The sequence below is a fragment of the Geotrypetes seraphini genome, chromosome 4 (assembly GCF_902459505.1).
Source record: "Geotrypetes seraphini chromosome 4, aGeoSer1.1, whole genome shotgun sequence".
Classification (NCBI taxonomy): Eukaryota; Metazoa; Chordata; class Amphibia; order Gymnophiona; family Dermophiidae; genus Geotrypetes; species Geotrypetes seraphini.
Genome location: NC_047087.1, coordinates 167,031,593 through 167,058,737, shown reverse-complemented (window position 1 = coordinate 167,058,737; position 27,145 = coordinate 167,031,593). Strand labels below are relative to the sequence as shown.

The following is a 27,145-nucleotide window of genomic DNA, read 5'->3' as shown; positions in this document are numbered from 1 at the left end:
AAGCCTGGAACCATAGAAGTGAGCGGAAAAGAAAAAGGGCAGGAGATCACGGTGCCACCTCAGGGAACCTCTCCTCCACAAACTGCCGTGCCGCCTCCGGAGTGTCAGAATGATGTGACTTGCCCGCGTGGAGCACCCTCAACCGTGCAGGATATTGAAGAGAAAACGGAATACTGCGCCGGATGAGACTGGAACAGAGAGGAGGAAACTTGCGCCGAGCCTGAGATACCTCCGCCGAGTAATCCTGGAAGCAGAGGACCGGCTTATTGTTGTACAGCAGCTTCTTCCCCTGGGGCAGGGCTCTAAGGACAGCGATCTTATGGCGATAATTGAGCAGGCGGCAGATAACCACCCTCGGACGATCCGTGTCATCTCTCCAGGACCCCAGACGATGCGCCCTCTCAATGAAGAGGGGGCCCAATTGCTGTGGAAGGGCCAAAGACTCCAACAACCACTTCTCCAGAAAGTCCCCCAGATCGGATTCCGCCAGCGACTCCGGCAAGCTCACGAACCTCAGGTTGTTCCGGCGGGACCGGTTCTCCAGGTCCTCCACCTTGGCCCGAAGCGCTGCCAGCAATGTAGAGTGGGCCGCCTGGTCCTGCGTGAGTCTCTGCACTGCTTCCTCAGCAGAGCTGACCCTCTGCTGTGTGTCTCGAACCTCCGAAGTCAGAGTGGCAAATCGTTGGTCCAGCGTGTCTAACTTATCCAGGATACGCTGCAGCTTGTCACCCAGGGTGCCCTCCAGCGCTGCCTGCACCTCGGCGGTAACCTCCGCGACCCAGAGGGAGCTGGGGGATTCGGGCGATGCAGGCGCCACGTGGGCCGCCATCTTGGTATCGGGCTGCTTCCTGCGCTCGCGTTCCAGCTTATTTTGATGAGCGGCCATCCCCCAGCGAGCCACGAAATCGCTCCCTGAGCGCCCGACAGAACTCCCCTGCACGCCGACACCCGAAGCCGAGGTAAATAATGCAGATTAAAAAGTAGCGCTGCAGCGGGCGTACCAGAGCCACGAGCCCGTCCTGCTCACAGCCCCATGCTTCCGCCGGAAGTCCCTGAAATATTTTAATAAAAAGTTATTTCATATACCATTTTTGTTACTCTGCCTCCATTCTGCGCTACCCAAGCTATATCCCCAGTAAGTTGCAAGTGCACTCTTTATGGATGTTTTACATGTGTATGCAGTCACACAATTTTATTAAAGCTCTTCTGTGTTTTAATATGTGGAAAAATCTTTATAAATAATTTTATTTCTGTATACATAAGACAGTCAAGCATATATTAACCCAACATCATATCCACCTCTCACAAACTGACATGCATCAGTCGGACAACTATTTCTTGCAAATTATTTTTATTTAACACGTCAATATATAAAATGTACATAGGCTATGATAGCAATGAATCAATTTAACAGGTGTGCATTTTTGCAGAAAATGCCAGTACAAACCTTGCTCCTCCCTCTCCCAAAGCAAGAAAATTGAATTGGAATCATTGCAGTTAACATAGCATAATTATATACAAAGAAACCAACAATCAAACAAAATTTGACAGATAGAATTTGTTGAAAAAAGAGATTACAAATCTATTAATCTCAATCTACCTAGGGCACATTTAGTGTAGGACAGTGTTCCGCAAACATTTTGCAGCTGCAGCACACTAAACAAGGGGCCGCAGCTGGAGGGCATCCAGAAATGAATGGATGTTGATGCAATGATGTAACATGCATGTGTGATGTCATTACGTTGACGTCCATCCATGTGTGGAGGCCCTCCAGATGGGGGTCTTGAGCCTGCAATTGCTAAGCTGGGGGGGGGGGGTGCTGCAGGAGAGGTGCTAGCTGACTGCCTAAAGGACATGGCCTCTCGCCATGAGAGGTACGTCCTTGAAAGCAGTCAGCTGGTGCTGTTGCCTCTCCTCCTCATTGATGTCTCATGGCATACTCGGAATCTCACAGTGGTACATAGTTTGCGATACACTGGTGTAGGGGTTCTCAACCCACTTCTCAGGACACACCTAGCCAATTAGATTTTTAAGATAATCATTACACCTTTATATCTATATTGTCTAAGCGCCTCTCTCAGATATATTCATTGCAGCTATCCTGAAAACCTGGCTAGGGATGTACTGAAAACTGTGTTGACTATCCCCACTCTAGCATGAATATTGGATTTGGGAGTTATAAACAAAACAAGGACCAACTTCCAGAATGTTGGAGAGAGACCAGAAGTAATGAAGTGTTGCGAATATAAAACATTCTGTTATGCTACATACATGCAAACAATTATTATTTCCTCAAACCAATCACCTAAAATGTCACCTTAGTAAGGCAATATTAATAAAACATTTCTTTTAAAACTGATGCCAGGTCACATCAAATCTGGTCATTTATTTTCCATCATAGACTTCCTTGTTGCATCCTAATCCCTACAGAATATATATAACCCTTATTCCTATAAAAACAATGCTTATTCCAGTGTCTGCAGAAGTGATTTCACATTATTTCTAGCTCACAAAGTGGTGGCTCCAAAAGCAGGCTTAAAGTCATAGTAAAATTTTCTTATAAAAGAAAACCTTTCATAAAAACAGAAATGTAAAACAGATGATTAAAAGCAGCTCACAAAATGATTTGATGAGTAGTTGCCCTTTTTCCCCAAACAATAAAACATTCACTTTTCTTCATTCTTTAAAACTTGAGATGTCAAATCTGAAAGAAAATGTAAAAACACAACAGTCAATTCAGTTTTTAACATATGTACCACACTTTTTCTTCAGTGATTTATAATTTACAAATCACACCAGAAAGAGATCATGCGGAAAAGTACAACGGCCATTTGCTGTTCTTATTTTTGAATGACAATATAGGACAAGCGCCCCCACCCTATAAGGGGGGCAGCGGTGACAAAAGGGTCGAGGCCAATGCCCGGGGAGGGACAGGAAAGGGAGGTAGGGAGGGTAGGGGGAGGGTAAATCAGGGGCAGAGAGAACAGGGTCAGGAGGGGCCAATTAGGGACAGGGACATAGGCACAGGGGGTGGGGCGAGCGAGGAGAGGTGACCTGAACTGCAGCGGAAGCTGCAGTTCAGCCTTCGCCATGGGAGCGTTGCGGCGTTTGCTTATTCCCTGCTCTCTTCCAACCGTGGCCTGGTCACTCTGCCTGCCTATATGCTCACCCGAGGTTGTTTCTGAGGCATGTTGGTAGTGGTTTCCCAAGGAGGAGGACAGCTTAATGGCAGTGTTCTGGGTGAGACCTGAACTGTTCGAAAGGGGAACATGGGGTGGTGCAGCGTATGTGCACTATCGGCGAAGGGAGTCGTGGCGTCCTGGTGTGATTTTTCACAGCGTCGTGCTCCGCCGGTCAGGTGGGGAGGGCAGCGCTTGGGGTTGCGTGTCACTGCATCATCATTGCTATGTCGCCATGGCCACAGGGGAACCTCTGCGATGCGACCGTGGCTGTGAGGAAGGTGGACGGCTTTCCAGGCAAAGGGGGAGGGGCCCGTGATCTGTTTGGCCCAGGCATACGCCAGTGGAGTACAACGGCAGAATGCATGATCTGCTGCCGGCGGTGCAGGAGATGGCTTGTTTTCCATTTTGTCTGCGTATTTGGGGGAGAGGTGCCTTGTCAAGTTGGGGGGGGACCGCGGCTGGCTGTTTGTTGGGTTTTTCCTTTTCCCATGATTGTCCATAAGTTTGTTAAGGCAGAATTGGGGGTGTCAACGAAAACAATTTAATTGGAGGCACATTCGAGACCCAGGAATGTGCTGGCCTCTTGGAAACAAGACTTCCAAAAAAAAAAAATAAAAAAAAAAAGTGGTTTCTTGACCATCCACGTGGTGACTTCTGGCTGGCTGGAGTTGGATTACTAGTCAGCTAGCGGGCCTAGCAATGGTACCATCTAATGCAGTGCAGGATAGCAACCGGGTAAGGAGAAAGGGAAAGGGGGGGGGGGGGGGCAAAGGCGTCAGGGTAATTGTTTTGCAGTTGGGGGTACATGGGATTGGCAGTAGGTCATATGGATGCTTTTGGGGTCTCAAGGTGAGGAGTGCACTAAGGGTGGAGATGCTGTTTTTAGTAGAATTGCAAAGAGGATCAGACTTCAGCACTGCATCTGGTGTTGGCCCAGGCTCTAGCTGTGAATGGGGCAGCTAGGCCACATGGTTTCTTGGCTCTCAGTGTACTACAGGTATGCTGTAGCAGGATTCATATCAGGGGTAATTTGGTTTGATATCTTGGACGGGGGCTAGATCTGGAGTTAAAAATTTATTTATCATTGAAGGGGGGTGGGTGTCACGTGATGTGCACGGTCTAGACCAGACGCCCCGAGGAGCAGCTGTGCTGCGAATTCTGCAAATCTCTCTGCTCCTTGTGCATTGAATTTTCTCTGCTTACCTGTTACATAGTGTTCCCGAGCAGAGGGATATCGTCTCCGGTCTAGAGGAGGGTTTGAGCGGGTAATGCCACATAAGGGAGCTCGAAGCCATCGTGTTGCCCAGAGTAAGTCTCCCCCCAAGATAGCGGCGGAAATCGGGCCCGTCACAGAACTTTCGGCTCCCACACCCTCAGTGATACTGGGGGAGGCAGCAGCTATGGAACTCAAAAAACACCTGACCGCTATATTTGACGATAAGATGGCTGGCCTGAAGGTGGTTGTGCATTAGGAGGAATGAATCGTGCACACGGAGACCGCACCGGATTCAAACGTTGGAGCGCACAGCCAGGCACCTGTAGGACCACAGGGAGGGCTACGAAAATCGGGCCCGTCGGAATAATTTGCAGGTCATAGGGGTCCCGGAGTCTATCAAGGAGGGAGATCTCCGGTCCTGGCTGGAAACATGGTTGCCCTCAGTGCTCCAACTGGGTGATGATACTCCTCGTCTGTGCCTGGAATGTGCACATAGACTGGGGCAACGCAGGGAAGATCGACGCTCACGCCCAATTATTATGAAATTTCTCAACTTTGTTGAGAAGGAGAAAGTGCTACGATGATACAGGGAGTGTAGGACGCTTTCCTTTGAGGACTCCTCCAACCTCCTATTCCAGGATTTTCCTTGGCAGTGGTGGTGAGGCGCAAGGCAATGGCGCCCCACTGTAATACTCTTTACCAGCGTGGCCTCTGTGTGACCCTACAATATCCGGTATGAGTACGCCTGGCATATCAGGGGAAGACCTTGTCCTTCAACCAGCCTAAAGATCTTGAGGCTTTTGTGCTAGCCTTACCGCTGACGGCGGCGGCGGGGGATTCTTGAGTGCTGTGCTGTTGAGTCTGCTTGTGGAGATCCTATGTGTTTTGGACTGTAACCCCCTTTTTCTGGGCCTTGCTGCTGCATTTCACTGATTTTGACCCATTTTGGAAGGAGACTGTTGGGTTTCTCCTTTTCTTTCTTTGGGTGGGTATGTTTGATCTATGAAATGGGTGTGTGTGTATGAGTGTGGGGGGGAAGGGGGAGTCAGGGGGTTTGAGGTGTGGCACAGATTCATGGGAAGTGCTGGAGTTGGGGGAACAGAACTTTGGTTTCTGGGGAGGGGTGGGTCTAGCTGGGGGACCTGACTCTATCCAATGTTAGAGCTATTTTGGATACAATCCAGGTACTTCCATTTTGATTATGGTGAAGTTGAAGATTGTCTCCCTTAATGCTGATAGCATTCACTCACCGGTGAAACACACAAAACTTCTAACCCTAATGCGCAAACTACAGGCTGATGTAATCTATCTCCAGGAAACTCACCTTACCGCTTCTGAACACGCTAAGTTGAAAAGAGGGTGGATGGGGGAGGTATGGTCTGCCTTGTTCAATGGCTGGAAGAGGGGAGTGGCTATTCTAATCCATAAAAAATTACCTCTACAGGTCCACAGGGTCATCTCGGATTCTCAGGGCAGGTATGTGATGATTGTGGGGACCTTATGGGCTACTTTTTTGGTATTTTGTAATGTTTATGTCCCAAATGTATATCAACACAAGTTCTTTACCGATTTGGTTGCCCTTTTGAGGGCTTAACCATACCACAAATTGCTGGTGGGTGGTGATTTTAATTTCCTGGCGCACCCATTACTTGATCACAAGCCCCCTTGTCAGGATACTGCCAGTTGTGCCACTAGGGGGGTGAATTTTCTTCAGGACCAGTTGGGAATGGTGGATGTGTGGCACTTGCTGCACCCTGATGAACAGTACTACACTTTTTTCTCCCACCTGCACCAAATGTACTTTAGATTGGACTATCTCCTTCCCTCTCAGTGTCTTCTCTCTAGTGTAGGCGAAGCTCGTATTGAAGAGTCTACCCTGTCTGACCATGCTCTGATCTCTCTTACCCTGCATCTCCTTAATCGCGAAGTCGATCGGGTCTGGAAACTGCCTCTGCACCTGTATCGCGACAGAGGATTTCACTCTTATCTTCGTACCAAATTTCAGGAATACGTTCAGGAGAACCCTCCAGTTGAGTTCACCCCCACTGTGTATTGGGAGGCTGCGAAGGCGGTTCTTAGAGGTCATATCCATTGTTCCCTCAAAGCTGTGCGCTTGTGCGTGTGCACACAACTTGCCGAACCCGCGCACACAAATTAAAATAGCGCCCACAAAAAAATAAATTTTTCCCTAAAATGATTTTCACTGCTAAAATGAAATGTTGCAGAAGACCAGCTGTTCCGATTTCCCATTTATCACATTTATTGAAGCGCTATAATATAAATTTTAAGTCATTCACGTGATTCCGTTATCTTTGGCAGTTGAACTCGACATGTTACGTGCCCCATAGGGCCATAGCCTATGGCCTATAGGATATGAAACACTTCCGATTCTTTGACTTCCTGAAGTTCCGCCATATTGTTTATTTCATGGAATCGTAATGTGCAGCGTGGTACTGCGGATATATATCTGTATTTGTTTATTAAATTGCAACCAGATATAACTCTTAAAATGTCTAAACCACGAATGGTGAAAAGTGTAAAACGCAAGAGAGCTGCAACAGCTTTTAGGTCTGAATGGCTCGAAGAAATTGTTGAAATGGAGACACCGGAACCTCGAAATACAATGCATGTTCGACTGTGTGAAATATTTACCTATGACGAAGACGATGGAGTTGTGTGTTGTTATTGTCAAGATGCCAAAGCAACTGGAAAATTCTCTACTGGAAAAATATGGAATGATGTTTGGAAACTGGACTTTCTGAAACGCCATCTATCAAGTAAATCTCATACTGACAGTATTAGGAAACTCGGAAGTAAAAATCAGAATTTAAGAGGAGGACTGGTTAACATGTTGGTTGAAAGCCCAACTAAAAAAAAGTATTGGTCAGTCAATTCAAATGAGTATAGGACATCATTTGGTGGGATGTTACACTTAGAAGCATGTGATGCTACATCAATAGTAACAGCAATTAGGGAATTCTATAGGAAACATGAATTTGACCTGAATAAAATGGTTATGTTCACCTCTGATGGTGCCTCTGTTATGTTGGGCAAAAAAGATGGTGTTGCAGCACAGCTGAGAAAAGACATTCCATATTTAGTGCAGCAACATTGTGTTGCACATTGGGAAGATTTGGGACTTTCTGATTCATGGAAAGAAGTAAAATTGATGAAAGAAGTAGAAACTGTAATGAGAACTGTGTACACGGTGTTCTGTTGGTCTTCTACTAAACGATGCAAATTTCAAGAAATAGCAGATGCCATCTGAATGTGAATCAATTGCTTTCAGACCTCTGAATGAAGTGCGCTGGTTATCTAGACACTTTGCACTTAAAGCAATTATTCAAAATTATGATCCCCTGTTAAAATATTTTGAAGAAGACAAAGATAATGATCCTATTGCAAAGTACTGCTATAAGAAGCTGAACAGTGAACAATTTCATATTACACTTGAAGTTTTGAATGATGACTTTCTCTGATCTAATGTTGTAACCCTTCTTCCATAACTCTTTTTGTAATCCGCTTTGAACCGAAAGGTAATGGCGGAATAGAAATCTGTAATGTAATGTCTTATCAGATTCAGAACTGGCTTCCTTAACCATGGCATTTCAAAAACATGGTTTGACACAGGGTAAATTGAACAAACTTCGAATGCAATACTTAGGCGACAAAGTTAAGTGGAGTGATAAAATCAACAGTCTTCTTGACAACAGGATGAGGTCTGGAGAAAAAGTTTCAGTGGATACTAATTCCATATTAACCTTCATCAACATCCTATGTTTGCATCTGGGTGAAAGATTTCCTGAAAATGAAGTTGAGGAATGGTCTGCTTTTGACTGTACAGCAATATCACAATGCGACTTTGACTTCGGAAATAGACTTATCAGATCTTTGTTTAAAGTATAAACAATTTCTTCCGGAGGAAAGTATTATTATTTAGCAATACAATGACTTTAAATTCCTTGTTGCAGAAAAAAATCAAAAGCAATCTGATAAACAGCTTTCCAGATATGATGAAATTTGCATTTCAGAATGATCAATTTGCAGATTTAGCAAAATTGATGGACATTGGTGCCACATTCTTAGCATCTAGTTCAGATTGTGAGCGTAGTTTTAGTCTAATGAACAATTTGAAGACTAAACAAAGGAATCGTTTACATTAAGAGCATTTGGAAATGCTGATCCGTGTTAAGAGTCACCTTCAAGACAGAGGCTCAACAGATCTTGACAGAATTTATTCGGACTGGATAAATATGAAAGATCACAGGGAAAAACTTTGAAAATGAAATTGCTGTTATTTTCTAAATTTTAAATATAAAGTACAATGATATCTTATTTATAGGTAGCGCTCAATGAAACATTTCAATGAAACATAATTTATGTTTATTGAAATGAAACTTTGTTACATAAAGTGTAACTAAATTACATTGTATTTTCGTTAATTCAGACTAAACTCAAAGACCTGCCCATAAATGCCCATAACTGAACACTGGGGCCTCTGGCAATCATTTTTATAGCGAACACAAATTTAGTTTTTCTTTAAAATGCTCACAGATGAAATTTTTTGTGCACATAGCCTATGAAAAATTAGAGGGAACATTGTATATGTAGTGAACAAGTGAAAGGAAAGGGACGGAGCGCTTCTCTGTCTTTCTCAGGAGTTACAGGGGCTGCGGAAACTTCACATTAACCGACTGGACGCGGGTAGTAAAAGTAAAATCTTACAGCTTCGCAAGGAAATCGATCAGAAATTGTCCTCTCAGGCGGAACAGGATATTTATTATCAGAAATATAAGTTGTATTGATGGGGGTAGGAAAACGGGGAAGATTCTTGCCAATTTGGTTCGGCCGCCCTGCAAAGGAGGTGGAATAACCCTACACATAAAAGAAAGCATACAATCAACAAGAATGGACACAGCAGAGACGACCAACAAGCTGGAATCACTATGGGTTAAAATACCAGGAAGGAAAGGGCCTGAAATAAAGCTGGGCCTATACTATCGTCCACCCGGGCAAACCAGAGATATCGATGAAGAAATGGAAGCCGAGATGAAGCGAGAATGCGAAAGTGGTTATTACGGGAGATTTCAACTACCCTGGGATAGACTAGAGTCTTGGAAGCTCAAGATGCGCTAGGGAGACAGAATTTCTGGAGGCTACACAAGATTGCTTCATGGAACAGCTTGTTAGAGACCGACGAGAGGAAACGCCATTCTGGATCTATTCCTAAATGGGCTAAGGGGACCTGCAAAGGAAGTGGAAGTAGTGGGACCGTTGGGAAACAGCGATCATAATATGATCAAGTTCAAGGTAGAGGTAGGAATACCGAAAGGAAAGAGAACCATAATGACAACTTTTAACTTCAGGAAAGGAAACTACGAAGCAATGAGGGAAATGGTAAGGAAGAAACTTAGGAACACTTCCAGAAAATGGCAAACGGTAGAAAATGCCTGGTCTTTTTTCAGGGACACGGTGAGCGAGTTGCAAAATCTGTATATCCCCAGATTCAGAAAGGGGTACAAAAAGAGTCGAACAAAAGACCCGGCGTGGATAACTAAAATAGTGAAAGAAGCGATAGGTAATAAGAAAAGTTAATTCAGGAAATGGAAAAAGGACAAAACTGAGGGGAACTGGAAAGAGCACAGGAATGTCAAAAAGAATGTCAACGTGTGGTTAAAAAAGCCAAAAGAGAGTATGAAGAGAGGCTAGCCAGGGAAGCACAGAATTTCAAGCTGTTCTTTAGATATGTTAAAGGGAAGCAGTCGGCTTCGGAGGAGGTGGGACTGCTGGACGACGGAGACAGGAAGGGAGTGGTGAAGGAGGAGAAAGAAGTGGCAGAAAGACTTAACATGTTCTTTTCATCTGTATTTACAAATGAAGACACAACCAACATACCGGAACCTGAGCAAATCTTCAATGAAGATCAAGCAGAAAAATTAACATCCATGGAAGTGAGCCTTGAAGACATACGCAGGCAGATAGAAAAATTAAAAACTGACAAATTCCCGGGTCCGGATGGAATCCATCCAAGGGTTCTGAAGGAACTAAAGGAGGAAATAGTGGAACTATTGCAGCAAATTTACAATCTATCCCTGAAAACAGGTGTGATCCCGGAGGAATGGAAGATAGCCAATGTTACGCCCATCTTTAAAAAGGGATCAAGAGGTGACCCGGGAAACTACAGACCGGTGAGTCTGACCTCTGTTCCGGGGAAAATGGCGGAAGCACTGATAAAAGAAAACATCGATGAACATCTTGAAAGAAACAAACTTCTGATAACCAGCCAACATGGTTTTTGCAAGGGGAGATCGTGCCTAACAAACTTATTGCACTTCTTCGAAGGAATCAACAAACGGATGGACAGAGGAGACCCCATAGACACCATATATCTAGATTTCCAAAAAGCCTTTTACAAGGTACCCCATAAACACCTACTTCGGAAACTGAAGAACCATGGGGTGGAAGGAGACGTACATAGATAATAATAATAATAATAATAATTTTATTTCTTATATACCGCCAAAGCCATAGTAGTTCGAGGCGGTTTACAACTAAGAAGGGCTGGACAATCAGCAAAAATAGTACAATGGTACAATCAGAGAAAATAGGTGGCAGAGAAAAAATGGTACAAACAGAGAAAAAATAGGAACAATCAGCGAACAGTGGTACAATTGGCGAAGAACGGTACAATCAGCGAGGATAGGTACAATCAGGGTAAAAAAATGGTACTGGGAAGAAGGTCAAGACAATTTGTGTAAAGGACATAGAAGGGGCCAGGGTAGGGCATAGGGGTCTTAGGGTGTGAATCGGGTGAAAAGATTAGTTTTTAGTAGTTTCCTGAAGTTTAAGTAGGATGAAGTGCGTGAGATGATGTGGCCCAGCCAGTCATTGAGCTGACCTGCTTGGAAGGCAAGAGTTCTATTTAGATATCTTTTGTAACAGCAGGCCTTTAGGGTAGGATAGCTAAACAGGTGGGTTCTACGTGTGAGTTTGGATGGGTGGTCTAGATGGAACAGAAACTGGTTGGTGGGCAGGAAACAGAGGGTAAGAATAAAGGGCCACTACTTGGACTGGAGGAGGGTCATGAGCGGTGTCCCGCAGGGCTCGGTGCTCAGGCCGCTGCTATTTAATATATTCATAAATGATCTAGAAACAGGGACGAAGTGTGAGATAATAAAATTTGCGGATGACACCAAACTATTTAGTGCAGCTTGGACTAAAGAGGACTGCGAACAATTGCAAAGGGACTTGAACAAACTAGGGGAATGGGCGACGAGATGGCAGATGAAGTTCAACGTTGAGAAATGTAAAGTACTACATGTGGGAAGCAGAAGCCCGAGGTACAGCTATACAATGGGAGGGAGGTTATTGAATGAGAGTACCCAAGAAAGGGACTTGGGGGTAATGGTGGACATGACAATGAAGCCGATGGCATAGTGCGCAGCGGCCGCTAAGAGAGCGAATAGAATGCTAGGTATAATCAAGAAGGGTATTACTACCAGAACGAAAGAAGTTATCCTCCCATTGTATCGGGCGATGGTGCGTCCGCATCTGGAGTACTGCGTCCAATATTGGTCGCCGTACCTTAAGGAGGACATGGCGTTACTCGAGAGGGTTCAGAGGAGAGCGACGCGTCTGATAAAGGGGATGGAAAACCTTTCATACGCTGAGAGATTGGAGAAACTGGGTCTCTTTTCCCTGAAGAGGAGACTTAGAGGGGATATGATAGAGACTTACAAGATCATGAAGGGCATAGATAAAGTAGAGAGGGACAGATTCTTCAAACTTTCGAATAATAAAAGAACAAGAGGGCATTCAGAAAAGTTGAAAGGGGACAGATTCAAAACGAATGCTAGGAAGTTCTTCTTTACCCAATGTGTGGTGGACACCTGGAATACGCTTCCAGAGGACGTAATAGGGCAAAGTACGGTACTGGGGTTCAAGAAAGGATTGGACAATTTCCTGCTGAAAAAGGGAATAGAGGAGTATAGATAGAGGATTACTGCACAGGTCCTGGACCTGTTGGGCTGCTGCGTAAGCGGACTGCTGGGCACGATGGACCTCAGGTCTGACCCAGTGGAGGATTTGATTATGTTCTTATGTTATCAACTGTATTCGTGATGCTACTGGCCACTGACATACGGATTTGTTGAATATCGCAGCCCAGTTTGTGCAGTTTTATTCCAACTTGTATAGCAAAGGAACGGTGGCAGAAGAACAGCGGGCAGTTTTTTTTCAGGATTTGCAGCTTCCTTGCCTAAATTCGGAGCAGCTGGCTTGTATAAATGCCGCTATTAGTACTGATAAATTGGGGACGCCATACGTCGTTTGAAATTGGCCAAATCCCTGGGGCCGGATGGTATGGGCCCGGAATGCTATAAAATTCTCAGGGACTTGGTTTTGTTATCTCTACAGGGGTTGTTTTCCGATGCCTCTGGGACTGGCAACCCGGGTTGGACTAATCTGGCACATGTCATACTCCTCCCCAAGACAGGGAAGGATGGTGAACTTCTTGGCTCATATCAGCCGATATCCCTTCTAAATCAGGATGTTAAGTTGTTGGCGTCCATTTTAGCCAAGCGACTGAATGCTTTTCTGCTGGAGTTGATTGGGGATGATCAGGTTGGTTTCGTACCGGGGTGTTACGCCTCTATGAACTTGTGTAGGGCTCTTTTGACTATCTGGGAGGCCAAGGGGAAGAATGACAGGTCAGTTTTCGCTAGTTTGAATATCGAGAAGGCGTTCGACAGCGTCTTATGGCCCCATTTGTTCTGGATGTTGCACAGATTTGGTATTGACTGATTGGGTGAGGGCGTTGTACTTTGCTCCGAAGGCGCAGCTGCTTGTGAATGGCAAACTGACAACCCCATTCCCTTTGAATCGTGGCACGCGCCAGGGGTGCCCTTTATCCCCCGCTGTTATTTGTCTTAGCACTGGAACCCCTGGCAGCCCGTCTCCGGAAGGACCCTGCGCTCTGAAGGTATTCAGATAGCATCTCAGGAACTTTGCCTTAGCCTATTCGCGGATGACATGCTACTTTATGTTCACAACGCCGATCGCCAGCTCCCACTTTTTCTACACTGGGTTAAGACGTTTGGATCTTTTACAGGGTTGCAGGTAAATTGTAGTAAATCAGAGGTGTTGCCTTTGACTGGAGCTGGGATAGAACCTTGGCACTGGGCTCTGCCGATGTCTTGTTCTCTTAAATACTTGGGCACCTACCTACACATCTCTGAATCTGAACTTTACAAGTTGAATGTTTTGCGTGATCTGAATCAACTGAAGGGTCTATGTACTTCTTGGATGGATCTCCCTCTGTCTTTGCTGGGACGGGTAGCATTGTTCAAAATGATTCTCATGTCCAAACTTCTTTATCCTATCCAGGTTTACTCATCTGGATCTTGTGGAAAGATGAATTGGAGTTTAAGGCCATGCTTCGGAAGCTCCTCTGGTGGAATAAAGTTGCCCGGATCGCCTATAACAAACTTGTTCTGGATAGGAACTTGGGGGGCCTCAACGTGCCGGATCTTCGTACTTACAATGTGGCTGCGCTGCTTTGAGGAGTTCATGAATGTTTGAATGCTTTCTTCCTTTGGCTCTACTCAAAACCTGGTGCCGCCCCTTTAGCTTTGTTAACCTTCTTCATGTGTCGGCTGGCTCATCCGCGGCTTGTAAGCGCTACCTCCCTTTCTTGAAACCTTTTCGAGCGGCCTGGTCATGGTGGCGCCGGAGGCAGGGCTGGTCGGAGTACGCGTCCCCTTTACTGGGATTGGTGGGGAATCCAGAGTTCCAACCTGGGGTGGGGTCTTCCCATTTTGTGGTCTGGGAGCGGCGAGGCTGTCAGGCCCTTCATCTCCTCGCCCTGGGGGATGGCACCTTTCCCTCCTTTGCTGTGCTGCAGGCGGTCTGGGGGTCACCATTTTTGGGCCTATCAGCAAGCTCACCATTATTATACCCAAGTGTGGAGGGAGTGGGGTGTGCAGGCGGAGGGGACTAAATTGGACAATTATTTCTTTATCTTACCCGCCGCCATGAATTCTCTTTCCCGGTGGTACAAGATAATTAAAGAATTGGTGGATATGACTGGCATGTCTCAGGTGGCTCTGCGCTGGGAAACTGACTTATACCACCCTATGGACGTCACTCACCTTCAAGATATATTCCAGGTGTGTTTGGGATTTTTTAAAGCGGCGGAGTTGCGAGAAACTCATTACAAATTGTTACATAAGGCATATCTAACCCGAGATCGGGGTTGTACGGTTGGCCTCTGGCCCTCCCCTCACTGCCTGTGTTGCAAAATTTTTGCTGGCACTTTGGTACATACCTTTTTGGAATGCCTGAAACTGACCCTGTGGACCGAGGTACTTCCTTTGGTGGAGGACCTGGTGAGATGCTCTGTAGCTAGGGACTATAAGATGTTATTATTGGGGGATCAACATCTTTTACTGGCTGCAGGGGTTCCTGAGTCTGACCGCCAGTTCTTGGCCATTGCCTTTTTGCGAGTGGTGAAGACCATCTTGCTGTGTTGGTTGGACGAGGACGGTCCCTCAGTCGCTATCTGGATACGCCTAATGGAACATTCCTGGCTTGGGGGGGTCCTGAGATCCTTCGGGGGGTAGCCGGGTTCGATTCTGTGGAGTGTCTCTTCACTGTGGGCGGCCTCCTCGTTGCCTTGGGAGCACTGGGGATAGATGTGTTGCGACTCCTGGTTACATACAGACGCAGTGTCAATTCCCAGTATGTCGCTCTGTTTTGGTTTTCTCAGTAGATATGGCATATCTTTTGGGCAGCTGGCGACCATATACATAACACAGGTCATGATATGCCGACACCAAGTTTCTCACTGAAGCAGGCTTCACGGCAAGATAGCACTTACAATGTGAAGGCAGGTATCCTTGCCTCATGGATTCAGAACCACTCAGGTCGGCACAGCCTGTTGGCTTGATTCCCGTCCTGTATTGGTTATGATTTCAGTAATTTTCCAATGTACTAAAGTTCTACATGGAAGCCTTGCGGTATAGCCCTCTACCATTGGCAAGAATGTTCTTCCTGTTCCTTTCTCTGAAACCAGCCCAAACTTCTAGTATTGCTGGCTCCCCATTTGGCAGGATTGTTGCCTCTTCCAAGTTTCAAGTTTCAAGTTTAATCAGGTTTGATGCATCGCTTATTACATACTAAGCGATTAACAATAAAATATAAATTGTACAGTTTTTAAAAAAGGGGGAAAAACAAACTGACAATACAAACATACTCGGGCACATGTGGAAAGGAAAAAGGAGGGAAAAAGTTACAAAATTGTTGTTCTTCAGATGAGAAGAAAGGAAAAGCCAAGTAAGGGGAAAAACATGAGGTTTGGGGTAAAATTATTAGGAAAACATTTTGTTTAAAGATTAAAAGAAGCTTTAAAAAGAAAAGTTTTTAAATGGGTTTTGAATATTTTGAGGTCTTTTGTTTCTCTTATATATAAAGGTAGGGAATTCCAGGTAAGAGGGGCCATTACTGAGAATATATCATGACGTCTGGTTCCAATAACTTTTAAAGAAGGAACCATTCCTTTGTCTGAAACCAGCCCAAACTTCTGGTATTGCGGGCTCAACTTATGGTTGTAGAGTGTCATTGCACAATTTGCAGCACCTATTGAGTTAAGGCAGTTAATTGGAATGCCTTCAACATTAGATGACTGGCTTCAGGACAAACTCCAATCACTGTTATGTAGCTGGTTTAACATATAGGGCCCTGCTTCGGCATCGGTTGGCCAGTTCAATTTTCCCTATGTTACCTGTCGATTTATTCTGTTACCATTGATGATGGAAGCATCTGATTAAGGACAGCATCTGCGAGCACATGGAAAAAAAGGGGCAGCTGAGGGAGAGCCAACATGGCTTCTGCAAGGGAAGGTCTTGCCTCACAAACTTACTACACTTTTTGAGGGAATAAACATCCAGATAGACAAAGGGGAACCCGTAGACATCATTTACCTCCACTTCCAAAAAGCTTTCGACAAGGTACCCCACGAACGGCTGCTTAAGAAGCTGTGGAACCACGGAGTGGAGGGGGATGTATACCGATGGATTAAACACTGGTTGGCGGGCAGAAAACAGAGGGTTGGAGTGAAGGGCAAATACTCAGACTGGCAACGGGTCACGAGCGGAGTTCCGCAGGGGTCGGTGTTGGGACCGCTCATGTTCAATATATTTATAAACGATCTGGAGACAGGGACGAAATGTGAGGTTATCAAATTTGCAGATGATACCAAACTCTGCAGCAGGGTTAGAACCACGGAAGACTGTGAAAACCTGCAAAGGGACCTAACGAAGCTGGAAGAGTGGGCCAAAAAGTGGCAGATGCGTTTTAATATAGAGAAATGCAAGGTCATGCATGTTGGGAAAAAGAACCCGATGTTCAGCTATAAAATGGGGGGAACATTGCTAGATGTAAGTACCCTTGAAAGAGACCTGGGTGTGCTGGTGGATACAACAATGAAAGCATCAGCACAAGGCGCGACAGCCTCAAAGAAAGCAAACAGAATGCTGGGTATCATCAAGAAGGGTATCACGACCAGGACAAAAGAAGTCATCATGCCACTGTACCGTGCAATGGTGCGCTCGCATCTGGAGTACTGTGTCCAGTATTGGTCGCCGTACCTCAAGAAGGACATAGCATTGCTTGAGGGGGTCCCGAGAAGAGCGACGAAAATGGTAAGAGGTATGGAAAACCTTTGTATGCCGACAGGCTAGAACAGCTGGGGCTGTTCTCCCTGGAAAAGAGGACACTTAGAGGAGACATGATACAAACTTTCAAGATCCTGAAGGGCATAGATAAGGTAGACAGGGACAGATTCTTCAGACTGTGGGGAACATCAAGTACAAGGGGGCACTCGGAGAAACTGAAAGGGGATAGGTTTAGAACCAATGTCAGTAAGTTCTTCTTCACCCAAAGAGTGGTGGACACATGGAACGCACTGCCGGAGGTTGTGGTGGGGCAGAAGACACTACAGGGATTCAAAGAAGGTTTGGATAAATTCCTGAAGGAAAAGGGGATTGAGGGATACGGATAGAAGTAAGGATAGGTTTTCTAGGGCAGGGAACACTTGACAGGTCATGGACCTGCTGGGCCGCTGCGGGTGCGGACCGCTGGGTGCGATGGACCTCTGGTCTGATCCCGGTGGAGGCAACTTCTTATGTTCTTATGGCTCTTCATTGATGGCATCGGTCAAGTTCAAGTTTATTAGTTGGCTTATTGAATCGCTTAATCGGACTTCTAAGCGATGTACAGCAAAATATACATTCTTAAGGAGACAAAAACATTACATACACTTAATTAATTATAATATAAACAAAAGGTATGAGGGGATGAAATACATTTTTATAGTAAAGAAAGAACATACAGGGAAAATACAAAAGGAAGTTGGAAGACAAATAAAAGCAAAATAATTCAGTAAAATAACACTATAAAATAAAATTTCTAATTAATTTGCAAATGCATCTTTAAACAGAAAGGTTTTTAATTCACTTTTAAATTTCCCGAACACCTTCTCCTCCCGTAAAAACATGGGAAGCGCATTCCAAATCTGAGGTGCTGTACATGAGAAGATAAATTGTCTTCTTGTACTGATAATTTTTAGCGAAGGAATTGATAAAAGGTTCCGTTCACTAGATCGTAAAATTATTTTAACTGAATAGGGGATTAGTAACCTAAATAAAAATGCTGGAGTCTTATTTTCTAATGTTTTAAAAATAATTGTACATAATTTATGAGTAATTCTATGAATGACTGGAAGCCAATGAGCCTTTTTAAGGAGAGGTGTCACATGATCGAATTTTTTAGATTTTGTTATTAATTTAATTGAAGCATTTTGAATTATTTGTAATCGTTTAATTTCTTGTAATGCAATTCCTGTAAATAGTGAATTGCAATAATCGATTTTAGACATCACCAGAGAGTGAATAAGAATATTAAGTGCTTTGGGACAGAGGAATTTAGAAATAGATTGAATTTTACGCAACCTATAGAAGGAAGTTTTAACAATACTACTAATGTGATCATGATAATTAAGTTTATTATCAAAAATTACTCCTAAAATTTTTGTATTTTTAACTAATTGAAGAGAAACATTTTGAATCAAAATAGGAGCAACTAAAGAAAAACTTTCCTTCCAAGGAAAAAGCATGATATTTGTTTTTTCAATATTAAGGGCCAATCTGTTTTTGTCTAGCCAATGATGAATTTGCTCAAGTTTTCCATTAATTGTCAATATTTCATTTAAGTTGTTATTGTTTAAGGGGTATAATAGCTGTATATCATCGGCATAGGCAAAAACATGAAATCCTATAGATTGACATAATGTCAAGAGTGGTGCCAAAAATATATTAAAAAGTAAAGGTGAAAGTATAGATCCTTGTGGAACCCCATGTGATATTTGTGAAGGTAAAGATGAAGTATCATTAAAAATTACTGTAGATGTGCGATTACTGAAATAAGAACCTGCTCCTTAAGCGCGCTCCTTTGGCGCGCGCCTTCGGCGTGCGCCGCAAAGTGGTTGAATTTATATGTCATGTACCGGAAGTTGAGGGGTGGAATCAGGAACGCGCCGCCGCTGTGCGGCGGCAGAGAGAGCACAAAGGGATCAGCTAAAAAAAATAAAAGCAAGGTAACAACCTTAATACCACTAAAATAACAATGAAAGTTTAAAATCATATAAAACATATAAAGTAAAAGCTATGAGTTAAGTTTTCTATTCATGCAGTAACTATCAATGCTAGTTGAAGTGCTGTCGTGCGCCGCAAAGTGGTTGAATTTATATGTCATGTACCGGAAGTTGAGGGGTGGAATCAGAGAGAGCACAAAGGGATCAGCGGAAGTTGAGGGGTGGCGGTCAGTTCGCCATCAAGTTAGATTATTAATCGCTTGGTTTCTGGATCAGGGTTTAATAAATATCCATTAGGTATCATTCAGGATAAGGGTTTAGAGATATCTGTTAGATATCGTCCTTGCGTTGCTGAACTGGATGTTTGAAACACCTGGTTCACCTGTGATACTTAGTTAATATCAAGGGTAGAAGATTTAGAAATACCTGGAATTTTAGAACTGCAGGATAGTGGTTTAGGTTATGCTGGCAGCCGAGGTTCCACTGTTGGTTGAAGATCAGAGGAGTTAGGAATTCTTTCCCGGCCCTAAGGTATTTGATTACTTTCAATCAGGATAAAAACAAAAACATATAAAATGACGGCAGAAAAGGGCTACAGCCCATCAAGTCTGCCCACCCTATTAACCCACCCTCTTAACTTCATCCCGCTAGAGATCCCACATGCGTATCCCATTTTTTCTTAAAATTTGGCATGCTGCTGGCCTTGATCACCTTTAGTGGAAGTTCATTCCAATGATTGACCACCCTTTCGGTGAAGAAATACTTCCTGGTGTCGTCATGAAATTGCCCGCCCTTGATTTTCAGCAGATGCCCCCTCTTGTGGTCGAGGATCCTTTAAGAGAGAAGATATCGTCTTCTACTTCGATACGGCCTGTGATATATTTAAACGTCTCAATCATGTCCCCCCTCTCTCTACGTTCCTCGAGTGAGTATAGCTGCAATTTGTTCAGCCTTTCCTCATATGGGAGATTCTTGAGCCCCGAGACCATCTTGGTGGCCATTCGTTGAAGCGACTCAATTCTCAGCACATCTTTACAGTAATGTGGCCTCCAGGATTGTACACAATATTCCAGATGAGGTCTCACCATAGATCTGCCATATAATTTGCCCCAATTTCCTTGTCCTGTGGTTTTCCAGGATGCTGAAAACTGTTCTTGCTGGAGACAGGGTGCTTTGCAACCTACCTTCCTCTGGTCTCCTCCACACACTTCAGTGATGTTCTGTGGGGACACTTGCTCCTCCTCCATTCCCCCTGTAGTGGCTGGACTTGGAGGCAGGGGTTCTTGGGAGGTTTGACTTGCTCTTGCAGGAGGTTAAGCATGGGTTTTGGTCCTGGAGGCAGGGGTTCAGCATGGGTCAGTTCTGGGGAGCCACACTTATAGTATACTTCATATTTCTTAACAGTTCTTGCTTCTCAAGGTTTTTCTTTTCTCCATGAATCTTTATCAAGCCCATATTCTGGTCTATTGGGTAATTTACTTTGGCTCCCCTATTTTTGCAAGTGAGGAAAGCACTCAGAGGCTTGCTTGTCTCCCTGCTTGGACGGCAGGGAGGCCGTGTGGCATGACTTCAACAACCAATAGGTGGATGGCCCTTCCTTGAACGGGATGGGGAGACGGCGGGGCAGCTTGAATGGCTTTCCCATGAGAACAATGGTGGCTCATCCAGAGATGCTGGGCAATACGCTGATTAGTTGATGGTTATAAGAACTGATATGCAGCAATATGATGTTGTGCCTATGGTATATAAAATGTTCAGGTGAATGAATATGATGACATGCATTAGTATCTAAATTGTTCGTGGTTAAAGTTTTGGTATGTTGGTATTTGCTGTTTGTAGATGATGTTTGTAGTAGGGCATTTACGGCTGCAGCCATTAAGAAATCCACATATTGTCGAAGAACAGCATGTCTGTGTAGTACTTGCAGGATATTAAGAGTATGGGTGGGGGGCAACAAGTGCTGAGTGCCAATTCTGATCCAATATTGGATAAATAAATAAAATGGGTGGGACAACTTTATGGTGTTTAACACTGCTTAGTCATCTTGAAATAATGAATGGTTTTCTATGGAGGGCTGTTTATGAAATCCAGTTTACATCTTTTCACTCTTCTGGTTAGAATCACAATTTCCTTAAACCCCATCTACTCAGCATTTGCATTCTTATTCATTCAAATTTGATAAACTGGTTTTTTTTTGTTTTAATATTTTTATTGAATAGCTCCTCATGAATAATAACAGAATAATAAATCCACATAGACAGAGGTTTGTGACCTTATCAAAGGCCTTTTCGGCATCTAAGCTAACCAAAATATCTTCACCCGCCCATCCCCAATATTACCCACCCTTCCCTCCCCCAAGTCCCCAGCCCCCCTATCCCCTAAGTATATTACACACTGATACCAACCACAGCTGATCCATTCTAACAGCAAAAGTACAATCACCCCCCCATGTATCTCTTCCCCCTCCCCCTTGCACTCACTCAGATCTCTCCCCCTTTATTCTTTCCCCTCATAAAAAAACTAACCCTCTTATCCCTGTCTTTCTAAAACCAACTAACTTATCCCAGTGTTATCAAAATGCAGGCATAGCCCACCACATGCTAACAGGCTAGGTAGCAAGGAAACATCAGTGGTACTCCTCTCCCCCACTGGACAGGCATACAAATAGGGAAGAGTGTGTCCCAGGCTTCCAATCACACAGGGCCATAGAGTATTTTAAAATTGTAGAGGTGGACAGCTCAGTGTCTCTCAGGGGTTAAATCAAGTTAAAACAGTCACCAGAGACCACAGACACATGTCCCCACTTTCTGGCCACTGAACTCTGGGACTCAAAATCACGTGTATCAAACAAGAAGAACATATGAAGACAATCTGCATGGAAGTGGCATATGGTACAGAAGTTAAGGTTTAGGCAGATCTTTAACATACCTCTGCAGGGCTTCCAGAGAATCGAAAGATTTTGCCCTTTCAGGGAATTGCACCATGCATTTGATCCCCTTATTTTTCAATTCCATGCAGTAGGGCACCAACATTTTTCATTTTTTTGCCACCACTGCCGAGTACTCATTGAATAAAATAACTTTTGCACCTTCATGTTCCAGAGTGCATGATTTTTGGTACAGCGCCAGAAGTTTCTCCTTAATAGCAAAGTTCAGTATCCGAGCAATGATAGGGCATGGGTGATTCATGCCCTCTCTCGTCAGGCATAAGAACTTAAGAATATAGGAACATAAAAATTGCCGCTGTGATCCAAAGAGGACTTGAGCTGAAATTTAAGCATAATTGTTTTTCTTTTGTATTGATTATATGTTTCTTAAATTGATATAATAAGTTCTTGGCTTGGATTTTGCTTTCTGTACAAGTTTTATGCTTGATATGTATTGTAAAATGATTTAAAAAAAAAAAAAATAAATTTGCTGCTGCTGGGCCAGACCAGTGGTCCATCCTGCCCAGCAGTCCGCTCACGCAGCGTCCCCCCAAGTCAAAGACCAGTGCTCTAAATGAGTCCAAACTCACCTACATATGTCCCAGTTTAGAAGGAACTTGTCCAGCTTAGTCTTGAAACCCTGGAGGGTGTTTTCCCCTACAACAGACTCCGGAAGAGCATTCCAGCTCTCCACCACTCTCTGGGTGAAGACCGCTGGGCTCGATGAATCCTTGGTCTGACCCAGCAGAGGCACATTCTTATGTTCTTAATTACAGGCTTCCCTTCAGACTGGCACTGCCTCAGGATTTTTTTGTTTCAATACAACTTTAATTTACAATAGAACAGACCCCACTGGCTCTCTAAGCTATATGCCTTGCCGGTAGCAGTGGCAAGGCTTACAGCTGAAGCACCTGTATCGAAAAAATTTGTGGGAGCTGGGGGAATTGGGGAGAGGGACTCGACCCATCAAGTGTAGCACATCCCCCAACTTAATCCGGCACCACAAATGGGGACAAGAAGATCAATTTAAACAAAATCCAACAATCCCACCTTGCCCAGTTCTTGCCGGCCTATATCCCTTCTTAATACTGAGGCGCAATTTTTCGCTAAGATCCTGGCTAACTGGATGGCCCGTATTCTTCCTGATCTTATCGCTGACCCTCAGGTAGGCTTTGTTTGCCACCGTCGGGTGGTGTGCAACATTAGACGCATTTTAACCTCTCTGGAATATGTGGCTTATCGTCATGTGTCTTCTCTGCTGGTCAGCTCTGATGTAGAGAAGTCCTTCGATCGGGTTTCTTGAACATTCTTGTTTGCTACGTTCCGCCATTATGGCTTTGCTGGATTTAAAAAAAACGCTATCTCTGCTCTTTATGCTTCACCTTTGGTGGCTATTTGGGTTAATGGACTGCTCTCTGACCTTTTCGAAATTCAGTAGGATACTAGACAGGGCTGTCCTTTATTCCTCCTTCTGTTTGTTCTTATCTTGGATCCTTTAGTGCGAGATGTCTTGCAAAACCCTGATATTAGTGGGGTAACCATTGCTACGGTGGAATTTAAATTGTCGGCATTTGCGGATGATCTCCTGGTTCATCTTACTCATCCTGTCACAGCCTTGCCTGCTCTCTTGATGGTGATGGCTAAATATGGGGATTTTTCTGGTTTTCAGCTGAATCTTGATAAGTCATTGGCCCTCCCTACGAGTCGAGAGGTTCGTGATGCGTGGCTGGGGATCTTCCCGTTGAAATGGGCAGAAAGGGCCTTCCGATACTGACTTCTTCCATTTCTTCCATCAAGCAGGCTAACTTGCGTTTGCTTTTTGAAACTACTCGTCGACGCCTGGATAATTGGAAGTTTTTCCCTCTTTCGGTACATGCCGTATTCATCTCTTTAACATGGTTATTTTTCCCAAATGGCTTTATGTCCTGCAGGTGCTGCCTATATGTCTTTTACAGAAGGGTCTTCATGTGTTCTATCAGCTTTTATAATAATAATAATAACAACAGTTTATATACCGCAATACCATTAAGTTCTATGCGAGGTACAAAATGATTCAAATTGATTGAATTTAAGAGGGGGGAAGAGGAGAGTTAATAGGACCGGAAATGCATTGTTGAGGAGAAAGAGATTAATAGGACAGAGGAATCACTATGGAGGAGAAAGAAGATGAGTGGGTCAGTTGTCTAGATACTTTAGGAACAGTTGAGTTTTTAGACGTTTTCTGAATTCCTTACAAGTAGTGGGCGAAAGCAGTTGATCTATGCTGCTTGATGTGAAAGAAGGTGTTCATGGTGTTTTTTCAGTTTACAACCTCTAACTGGGGGGGAAACGAAGTAGGAATGAGAGCTTCTCTTGTGTCTGTTGGCAGAGAAGGAGAAAAGGTCAATTATGTATTTAGGGGCAAGTCCGTTTAGCGCTTTAAAGCAGAAGCAGGCGAATTTAAACTTTATGCGTGCTTCCATCGGTAGCCAATGTAACTGCCGGTAATAGGGTGATACATGATCAAATTTCTTTAGTCCGAAGATTAATCTGACCGCTGCATTTTACATTAGTTGTACACGTCGCATATTTTTTTGGGAAATGGCTAAGTAGGCGATGTTACAGTAGTCAAGTTGACTTAGTACGAGGGATTGGACCAGGGTTCTGAATGCCGACATATCGAAATAAGCTTTAATGGATCTGAGTTTCCAGAGAGTGAAGAAACCCTTTCTGATTAAGGAGTCCACCTTGTCTTTCATGGTTAGGCAATGATCTAGAGTTACACCTAGTATCGTTATGGTGGCCAGGATGGGGTGATTAAGTTCATTGATGCATAGAGGTGTTTTGGTGTCAAATGGATGTGGTGAAGCAATGAAGAATTTTCTGAATTAAGTTTGAGCTTGAAGTTTGTCATCCATTGCTCCATCATGTTTATGGCTTCTGAAGTCTTGGGAATAGTTTCCAAGATAGAGTCAGCAAATGGGATTATAATCGTGAAGTCATCTGCATAACTGAATAGTTTTATCCCCAGCTGAGTTAATTGCAAGCTCAGTGAGGACATGTAGACATTAAATAGCAATGGAGACAATGGTGACCCTTGTGGCACACCGGATGGATTGCTCCAGGTATCGGAAAGCTCATAATTGAAGCGTACCTGATAGATGCAGGATGTAAGGAAGCCACGAAACCAGTTCAGCACCTCGTCTTTGATTCCAATGGCATCTAGGCATTGTAGCATTTTCCTGTGGGCTACCAGGTCAAAGGCTGAACTCATATCGAATTGCATGACCAATGCATTGAGGCCCCTGCTAAACAGTAGGCGCAGGTGTCTAAAATAGCTGCAATTACTTTCTCCGTACTGAATAAAGGTCTGAAACCAGATTGGATTTTGAGTAGAAGAGAGAACTGATTAAGATAGTTCATCAGTTGGGTATGTACTAGTCCCTCCATGATTTTTACAATAAACGGAATGGATACTACCGGTCTGTAGTTGGTTATGAGGGCTGAGGGTTTTTTTGCGATTTTTTAGAATTGGGGTTATTATTATATGAATGTTATTAGAGAGGAACTTCCCATTTTTTAAGTTGTGGGCCAGGTATTGTAGCAGCGATAGTTTGAATTGTAATGGTGCCGCTTTCATAATTTCTGGGTGGCATGAGTCCAGAACGCAATAAGTTTTAGAGTATTTGTTGTATAGTTTGGTGTAATCACTCCATTTTAGGTCTTGAAAGGAGCTCCAGATCATGTCTGCTGGTATGTCATTTCCTTGGGTGTTAGCTATTTGATGATCATTAGGGTCGTTTGTTGAGGTTTCTAAGGTTTTTAATTTTTGAATCGAAGTGTATCTGTTTATCGGGAGGGGGGGGGAAGCCTAGCTTGGCTTTTCGTTATTTACTGGGGTGTTGGTTGAGGGAAAGAATGGGTGTTCCTGATATGCAGAAATATAATCAGGCCTGTTTACTCAACTATTTGGGGGGATTGGATCTTGTAACAACAAGACTATACCTGTTTTGATTACAAATTGGCCTTCTATCGCCCCTGGAATTTATACTCTTTGTTACATGCTCCTCGATCCTCTCTCCCTTCTTACTTGCGCTTTAGTCTTTTATTGGACTCTTTACGCGATAGTTGGAGGGTTTTGGTATTTAGCTTGGGAGAGAGCCCGGGGGTGTCTGATTTACTGCTTATACAGGAGAATCTTCAGTTTTCACCAGGCTGGACTTCTGCCCCCTTTCAACACTGGACCCAGCTGGGTTTGACTTTGTTGCGCCTGTCCTTACTCCGGATGGTACGCTTCCAACTTGGCGTACTTTTCAACTTCAAGAGGGGATTCAGGCCACTGATTTTTTTGCTCACATACAATTGGGTCATTATGTGCGGTCTTTGGAGGTGAAGGGTTTGCAGATGGGCTTGGGGAGCAAGCTCTGTGCCTTTTTCGGTCAATTTGAGGAGGAGGGCCTGTCCGTTTCAACCTTGCATAAGGCGCTGGGCTTTCTTGCTCCGCCTCAGTTGTGGGAGTCTTTATATGCTCGGTGGGCTCCGGAGTTGGGCTTGAGACTAGAGAATGACACGGGGAAAAAATCTGTCCCCATCACTGCACTGTCCCCGGCCCACCATCCTCTGCACCGCCCCGTCACCGCTGTTCCCTTCACCGCCCCGTTACCGTCACCGCCATCCCTTTCACCGCCCCGTCACCGCCACTGCCATCCCATTCACCGCCCTGTCACCGTCCCCGTCTAGCACCCATCTTCTTCCCTCCGCTCCCCCATAGTCTGGCATCTGTCTTCTTCCCTTCCAGCGTCTTCTCCCCACTCTGCCTTCCACATTTCCTTTCAGGGTCTGTTCCTCTCTACCCTCTTTCAATGTCTGTTCTATTCCTTTCCACCACCACCCTTCCCTCCCTCCTTTACCATCTGTTCCTTTCTACCACCCTTCTTTCATATCTTCTATCAGTCCCCCCCCACCATCACTAGCAGTCTCTCTTCTCCCTTACCATGAGCAAATAGAACTTCTGAAAATTGTATTGCTGAGGCATTATTTCTAGTACGCCTTTTTTTCCAGATGGGTAATGACATCAATTTTATAATTCTTACTGTCTGCTCTGATTTCATTCACAATTTGGTTTGTGTTTTGTACCTGAGGATTCCATGAAGCATTTAACCTTTTCCTGTCTCTTCTGTGATTTCAAGTTGATT

At 44.3% G+C, this 27,145-nt stretch overlaps 1 protein-coding gene across 7 annotated transcripts in view; it reads right to left on the bottom strand.

The window, feature by feature from the left end:
* Positions 1-1,801: 1,801 nt before the first annotated feature.
* The window catches only part of VRK3 (VRK serine/threonine kinase 3), a 255,863-nt gene continuing 230,519 nt past the window's right edge, over positions 1,802-27,145 (bottom strand). For all 7 annotated transcript variants that reach the window (XM_033941762.1, XM_033941768.1, XM_033941764.1 and 4 more), the window contains exon 15: positions 1,802-2,704. In XM_033941762.1, coding sequence (XP_033797653.1) covers positions 2,699-2,704 — 6 coding nt within the window. In that variant the 3' untranslated portion in view covers positions 1,802-2,698. The remainder of the gene's footprint in view (positions 2,705-27,145) is intronic.